The sequence below is a fragment of the Engystomops pustulosus genome, chromosome 2, assembly GCF_040894005.1.
Source record: "Engystomops pustulosus chromosome 2, aEngPut4.maternal, whole genome shotgun sequence".
NCBI classification, from domain to species: Eukaryota; Metazoa; Chordata; class Amphibia; order Anura; family Leptodactylidae; genus Engystomops; species Engystomops pustulosus.
The window spans coordinates 14,463,973-14,471,547 of NC_092412.1; the positions used below are offsets into that span (position 1 = coordinate 14,463,973).

Consider the following 7,575-nt stretch of genomic DNA (forward strand, 5'->3'; position numbering starts at 1 on the left):
CGCAGATACAGTTCCTCCGCCTCCCCCGGCCGCACACACCGGAACACCGCACCCGGGGCCTCCCGCACTCACCCGCACCGGGAGTCCCCGCTCTCCGCCTCCTCTATGTCCCGGACGGAATATTATTCAAACCCGGAGCCGCCGGCGGGCCAGGCCGCCATTGGCTGCACTCTGTCCTCGCGCCTCCAACGTGACGTCACGACACAAGCCCCGCCCCGTCTACGCACTACTAATAGAACACGCCCCTCCGCCACAACACCAACGCCCCCTGCTGGTGAGACTGAGCAGCACATGGAGATAGGAGATATACGGGAGACTGAGCCGTACATGGAGATATACGGGAGACTGAGCCGTACATGGGGATATACGGGAGACTGAGCCGTACACGGGGATATATATAGGAGACTGAGCCGTACATGGGGATATACAGGAGACTGAGCCGTACATGGAGATATACAGGAGACTGAGCTGTACACGGGGATATACAGGAGACTGAGCCGTACATGGGGATATACGGGAGACTGAGCTGTACACGGGGATATACGGGAGGCTGAGCTGTACATGGGGATATACAGGAGACTGAGCCGTACACGGGGATATACGGGAGGCTGAGCCGTACATGGGGATATACAGGAGACTGAGCCGTACACGGGGATATACAGGAGACTGAGCCGTACATGGGGATATACGGGAGACTGAGCTGTACACGGGGATATACAGGAGACTGAGCCGTACACGGGGATATACGGGAGGCTGAGCCGTACACTGGGATATACGGGAGGCTGAGCTGTACATGGGGATATACGGGAGACTGAGCCGTACATGGGGATATACGGGAGACTGAGCTGTACACGGGGATATACAGGAGACTGAGCCGTACATGGAGATATACAGGAGACTGAGCCGTACATGGGGATATACAGGAGACTGAGCCGTACATGGGGATATACAGGAGACTGAGCTGTACATGGGGATATACGGGAGACTGAGCTGTACACGGGGATATACAGGAGACTGAGCCGTACACGGGGATATACAGGAGACTGAGCTGTACACGGGGATATACGGGAGGCTGAGCCGTACACTGGGATATACGGGAGGCTGAGCCGTACATGGGGATATACGGGAGACTGAGCCGTACACGGGGATATACGGGAGGCTGAGCCGTACACGGGGATATACGGGAGGCTGAGCCGTACACGGGGATATACGGGAGGCTGAGCCGTACATGGGGATATACGGGAGACTGAGCCGTACACGGGGATATACAGGAGACTGAGCCGTACATGGGGATATACAGGAGACTGAGCCGTACACGGGGATATACGGGAGACTGAGCCGTACACGGGGATATACGGGAGGCTGAGCCGTACACTGGGATATACGGGAGGCTGAGCCGTACACGGGGATATACGGGAGACTGAGCCGTACACGGGGATATACGGGAGACTGAGCCGTACACGGGGATATACGGGAGACTGAGCCGTACACGGGGATATACGGGAGGCTGAGCCGTACACTGGGATATACGGGAGGCTGAGCCGTACACGGGGATATACGGGAGGCTGAGCCGTACACGGGGATATACGGGAGGCTGAGCCGTACACGGGGATATACGGGAGACTGAGCCGTACACGGGGATATACGGGAGACTGAGCCGTACACGGGGATATACGGGAGACTGAGCCGTACACGGGGATATACGGGAGACTGAGCCGTACACGGGGATATACGGGAGACTGAGCCGTACACGGGGATATACGGGAGACTGAGCCGTACACGGGGATATACGGGAGACTGAGCCGTACACGGGGATATACGGGAGACTGAGCCGGACACGGGGATATACGGGAGACTGAGCCGTACATGGGGATATACGGGAGACTGAGCCGTACATGGGGATATACGGGAGACTGAGCAGTACACGGGGATATACAGGAGACTGAGCTGTACATGGGGATATACAGGAGACAAGAGCTTACAGTCTGAGGATGAGTTCATCCTGTCCATTCTGTTGTCCTGCAAACACCATATACCAAGCTCCAGGCTTCTCTGCAGTCACTTTCACCTTGGACTTTGTATATAAGATGGGGCTGATGGTTGGTTCAGGCATTTTATTTATCAAATTATTTGATTGCGTTCCCTTATAAAGAATGTCTGGAGCATTATACAAGCTCTCATACCTCTTGTGTCACCCCTCATCCTCATAGACTGTAAGCTCTTGTGTCACCCCTCATCCTCATAGACTGTAAGCTCTTGTGTCACCCCCTCATCCTCATAGACTGTAAGCTCTTGTGTCATTCCTCATCCTCATAGACTGTAAGCTCTTGTGTCCCCCCTTCATCCTCATAGACTGTAAGCTCTTGTGTCACCCCCTCATCCTCATAGACTGTAAGCTCTTGTGTCACCCCTCATCCTCATAGACTGTAAGCTCTTGTGTCACCCCTCATCCTCATAGACTGTAAGCTCTTGTGCCATTCCTCATCCTCATAGACTGTAAGCTCTTGTGTCACCCCCTCATCCTCATAACTGTAAGCTCTTGTGTCACCCTCTCATCCTCATAGACTGTAAGCTCTTGTGTCCCCCCTCATCCTCATAGACTGTAAGCTCTTGTGTCACCCCTCATCCTCATAGACTGTGAGCTCTGTGTCTCCCCCTCATCCTCATAGACTGTGAGCTCTGTGTCTCCCCCTCATCCTCATAGACTGTAAGCTCTTGTGTCACCCCCTCATCCTCATAGACTGTAAGCTCTTGTATCCCCCCTCATCTTCATAGACTGTAAGCTCTTGTGTCACCCCTCATCCTCATAGACTGTAAGCTCTTGTGTCACCCCCTCACACTACAATGTGTAAGTTACAATCCACATCAGGGGTGAAGCATAATTCTGTAGACATCTTGGGCACAAAACAGAAACCACGCCCCTTTGTTAGGCGATTTTCATAAAATTACGTCAGAAAGCCAATCACATTCACAGCTGTGTGACCAAACCTTAGGGTTCATGTGACTGGCACCGGGGAGGGAGGTGATGCTGATACTTGTAGTTCTACTGCCTCACTATACTCATAACAAAGACTAGTGTACAGCAGAGATATCATTGCGCAATAACTAGCTGCTTCCGCTGAAGAGGTACTCTACTTCCGGTCATGTGATTCCCTTTCACCTGTGAAGGTGAAGTCTTTTCCGGTCAGGTGATCCTCCTCACTTCCGGTCAGGTGGTGTGCTTTGTGTACAGTTACTATGGTGACTGTCTGCCATAGCGGCGGAGAGTCCTGGCAGTGAGCGGTGAGTGTCCCGGGGGCCGCACAAGAACTTTTTGGGATTTGTTTATGAAAATGAATTTTTTTAATAATAGAAAATCAGAGTGATAGTGTCCTCCCCCTCATTTGTTTGAGTTTTTCGTGGTTTTTTTTTTTATTAGACTCAGGTATCTACAATGAATTATTTTTAATCTTGTAAGTATTTTCTGTGGGTTTTTTTCTTATTCCTGGGTCCGGTTTGAGTTTGTTTTGTCAGTTTTGTGCCCAGATCTGTTTATTTTTCCGTGTCTTCCCTTTGGGAATTGTTATCAAACCACGAGGGACACAAGCTGGAATTTTTTTGGCCTTTGTGTGACCCATCTCCCCCTCCAGTGCCCCCCCCCAACAGCTCCCCCTCCTGTTGTGTCCCCCCCCTACAGATTCCACTCTTATTGTGCTCCCCGCCCTGCCAGCAGCTCCCCCTCCTGTTGTGTTGTGCCCCAGCAGCTCCCCCAGCAATCACCTCCCCCTGATGTTGCACCTCCTCTTTGCAGTTCCCCTTCCAGTTGTTCACAGGTGAAGTACTTTCTAGTAAAGCCCCAAGGTGCAGGTTTCCTGCTCATCTCTATATCTATGTGTGTTTTTATACTGTTATCCCTGTGTACGCTATATAAATTATTATTATTCTGTATTTATAGTGTGTTCTTTATGTATTATGTGGTTTTATAACGGATTCTGACACATTCTTTTCCCTCCAGGGATAATAAGTTGCTATTATTATGTCAGTCGCCCTCGGGGTATATAAACCTCTTCACATGATCTTGGTGTGAATCCATAATGATTATTAACCACAAAGGGTCAATTAACCTTGTGTGACCCTACATTGATAACACCGGAGGTTACAGGGGTTCTCCAGAGGGGTCTTCACATACATGGCAGCCATTCTTACCTTCAGCTCTCTCTGTCTCTTTCAGGTTCTGCAATGAGTAAACGCATTGACAATGACTGTGGCTCCAGGCCCCCCATTGACCTGGCGTTCAAGTGCATCAACTCCATGGAAGGTAATGGCCGACCAGCAATGACCTCTTCTCCTATGTGTATTCCCAGCAGTAATTCTAGGATTGTAGCTTCTCTAAGTGCACTGGATGGTGTCCTCCCACTGCTGTGCTCTTTGCAATTAAAGAGAAGCACAGTCCTGCTGCTACTAATAACACACATAAAGGTAAGATTACACACCTCTCCAGGGACAATACGTAACTATAGCTGCAGGGAGCACAACAGTGTTAGGACACTCCCAATGGAGTTGAAGAAGTTAAAATTGTGGAATATAAATCCACAGTACTGCAGCTACTTCTGGGAGGACATCACTGGTTTGTGTTTTGAAGAAAACCCCCATGAGCCACCAACATTCTTCATATCCACAGATGTGCTGCAGGAGGACCCCCGTGAGGGGCCGAAACCCATACAGCGCTGTGAGGGCGGGAAGCTGATGACCAGGGCGCTGCGGCTGAATAACAACACCCTGACCGACCTCCACAGCTTCCGAGATGTCCTGGAGAGGCTGCTGAGCGAGCCGGACCACCTCTGCTGGATAGACCTCTCCTTCAATTACCTTCCCAACATAGACCCCGTAAGTCCCACACAGGGGAAGGAGGGACTGTGCTGGGATATACTATTGTACTTGAGAGTGTGAGAAGCACAGAGAGTTTCAGAGGAGCAAACAGAATGACAAATATATAACAAAAACAGCACAGAATGTTTTAGGACGGTCGCAGACAGAGAGTTACATAGAGGAAAGGGCAGGAAGTAAATCAAACAAGAGGCCCAACATAAACATATTCTGATAGATCAAGGAGCAGGGGCCCAGACGCACAGAGTATTTCAGAAGAAGTATGAGCTTATAATAGAAGGAGCAGAATCCCTGGTAGCACAGAATATTTTAGGAAATTGAAGTCATGATCACATTGTATGATGTCTGGCAGGTCCTCACCACATACCGTCATCTGTCTGTGCTGAACCTGCATGGGAACAGCATCAGTGACCTGAGAGAGGTGGACAAGCTGGCCGCTCTGCCGAAGCTCAAGAGCCTCACCCTACACGGCAACCCCATAGAGAGTGAGAAGGGGTACAGGTGAGGTCACACTACACTGATACTCCAGATAACGAGAAGGGGGTACAGGTGAGGTTACACTACACTGATACCCCATAGAGACCGAGAAGGGGTACGGGTGAGGTTACACTACAGTGATACCCCATAGAGACTGAGAAGGGGTACGGGTGAGGTTACACTACAGTGATACCCCATAGAGACCGAGAAGGGGTACAGGTAAGGTCACACTACACTGATACCCCATAGAGAGTGAGAAGGGGTAAAGGTGAGGTTACACTACAGTGATACCCCATAGAGACCGAGAAGGGGTACGGGTGAGGTCACACTACACTAATACCCCATAGAGAACGAAAAGGGGTACAGGCAAGGTCACACTACACTGATACCCCATAGAGACCGAAAAGGGGTACAGGTGAGGTCACACTACACTGATACCCCATAGAGACCGAAAAGGAGTTCAGATGAGGTCTCACTACACTGATACTCCAGATAACGAGAAGGGGTACAGGTGAGGTTACATTACAGTTATACCCCATAGAGACCGAGAAGGGGTACAGGTAAGGTCACACTACACTGATACCCCATAGAGACCGAGAAGGGGTTCAGGTGAGGTCACACTACACTGATACCCCATAGAGACCGAGAAGGGGTACAGGTGAGGTCACACTACACTGATACCCCATAGAGACCGAGAAGGGGTACAGGTGAGGTCACACTACACTGATACCCCATAGAGACCGAGAAGGGGTACAGGTGAGGTCACACTACACTGATACCCCATAGAGACCGAGAAGGGGTACAGGTGAGGTCACACTACACTGATACCCCATAGAGACCGAGAAGGGGTACAGGTGAGGTCATATTACAGTTTTGGTCACATGAAGTGTTAGACAGCTCTGACAAACTTTGTACCCCCCACAGATCCTACATTCTGTCCCTTCTGCCCAATCTCAAGTCCCTGGACTTCAGCGCAGTCACCAAACAAGATAGAGTCACAGCCGAGGTGTGGAGACGGATGAACCTTAAACCTAAACACATCAAAAGGTCTAAGAAGGAGTGACAGCCACCAGCATCATATAGAAGGGGCAGTAATAAATGACATTCTCACCCCCTCAGGACTGAACTGCCTCTGCACCACTGCCTTCAGTCTCAGCTATGGCTCAGTGCCAGTTATCAGATCTCTGCTAGCTGTCAGTGAATACGGACATCCAGCACAGTACTAATGTTACACACTGCAGAGGTGTCATTACAGTTGCATCTATTTTAGATTTTCCTTAAGAAGACTCATACATTGCAACAAACTAGTACAATAGGTGAGAAACCTATTCTGCTCTTTTTCCCCAAAGAGGATTGCTACAGTAACAAAACCTCTGCTGTGTACAGAGCTCTGGAAAATGTCTATTAAAATATAAACTATGAAAAAGGGGTTGTCTTCCCTACATACAACAGCGTCTCCTAAGTGGGTTCGGTAGTATTTATTCTTACATGCCCCTTTGCCCCGTCCTGTTGCAGGGCAGCCAAAGGGTTAATGAAGACTGTTGTCAGATTCAGGAAGAGGTTTTGTGGCTTCTGAAATCCATGTTTCATCAGATACTCCAAATGTAACGGGGGAGAGAAGTCATACAGGAGAAGATGGGTGCAGGGGCTCCACTTCCCCATATACATGTCCTATACACCATGTACTACAGCAGCTTATAACATATACATGTATATCCCATGTCGTATACATCACATACTGCAACAGCTTCTCCTATATACATGTATATCACATGGCCTATACACCAGTGGTCCCCCAACCACAGGGCCATGCCCAAAAGAACTTAATAATAATTCCTTAAATTGTTTGCGCACACAGATTCAACAGCGCTGCACAGAGTTTGTGAGCCCCATTGGGGATAGGGACTGATTTGGCAATCTAATCAACCTACCAGAGGACCCAGAGGAAACCCACACAAACACAGAGAGAACATACAAACTCTTTGCAGATGTTGACCTGGATGGACTTGAACCCAGGACTCCAGCACTGCAAGGCTGTACTGTAGTGAAAACCACTGAGCCACCGGGCTGCCTATAAACTCTATACTTGCCTCGGACGCTCTTCTTCTCCCCAGTACACGGACAGAGGCAGATCTATATATGCGCTGCCAGTGCACACACTTCATGACTTAATCGGCAGCGTCATTGTGTGTGCACACTGGCAGTTCACATAGAAGCGCATCTGCCGGGCGA

General features: G+C 49.8%; 2 protein-coding genes across 8 annotated transcripts in view; one reads left to right on the plus strand and one right to left on the minus strand.

The window, feature by feature from the left end:
* Positions 1-3,092, minus strand: part of NUMA1 (nuclear mitotic apparatus protein 1) — a 33,180-nt gene extending 30,088 nt beyond the window's left edge. For 4 of the 5 annotated variants that reach the window (XM_072133755.1, XM_072133753.1, XM_072133754.1 and 1 more), the window contains exon 1: positions 73-209. The gene's annotated coding sequence lies outside the window, so the exon portion shown is untranslated. Of the gene's footprint in view, positions 1-72; positions 210-2,988 lie in introns of those variants that run through there. The other variant, XM_072133752.1, reaches the window with a different exon arrangement.
* Positions 91-6,769, plus strand: LRRC51 (leucine rich repeat containing 51). 3 transcript variants are annotated; one of them, XM_072133757.1, is made up of 5 exons: positions 91-274; positions 4,211-4,297; positions 4,661-4,866; positions 5,219-5,367; positions 6,268-6,769. In XM_072133757.1, the coding sequence occupies exons 1-5, from the start codon at positions 106-108 to the stop codon at positions 6,404-6,406; spliced, it is 750 nt and encodes a 249-aa protein (XP_071989858.1). In that variant the 5' UTR covers positions 91-105; the 3' UTR covers positions 6,407-6,769. The 3 variants fall into 3 exon arrangements, with proteins under 3 accessions (XP_071989858.1, XP_071989859.1, XP_071989860.1); XM_072133758.1 differs by lacking the exon at positions 91-274 and adding an exon at positions 3,170-3,282; XM_072133759.1 differs by lacking the exon at positions 91-274 and adding an exon at positions 3,431-3,452.
* The last annotated feature ends 806 nt before the right edge of the window (positions 6,770-7,575 follow it).

Bases quoted from the DNA above. Each gene is read 5' to 3' on its own strand.
- LRRC51 (XM_072133757.1), top strand. From the start codon at position 106: ATGTCCCGGACGGAATATTATTCAAACCCGGAGCCGCCGGCGGGCCAG. The intron at 275-4,210 runs GTGAGACTGAGC...TGTCTCTTTCAG, and splicing joins AACACCAACGCCCCCTGCTG to GTTCTGCAATGAGTAAACGC. The intron at 5,368-6,267 runs GTGAGGTCACAC...TACCCCCCACAG, and splicing joins GAGAGTGAGAAGGGGTACAG to ATCCTACATTCTGTCCCTTC.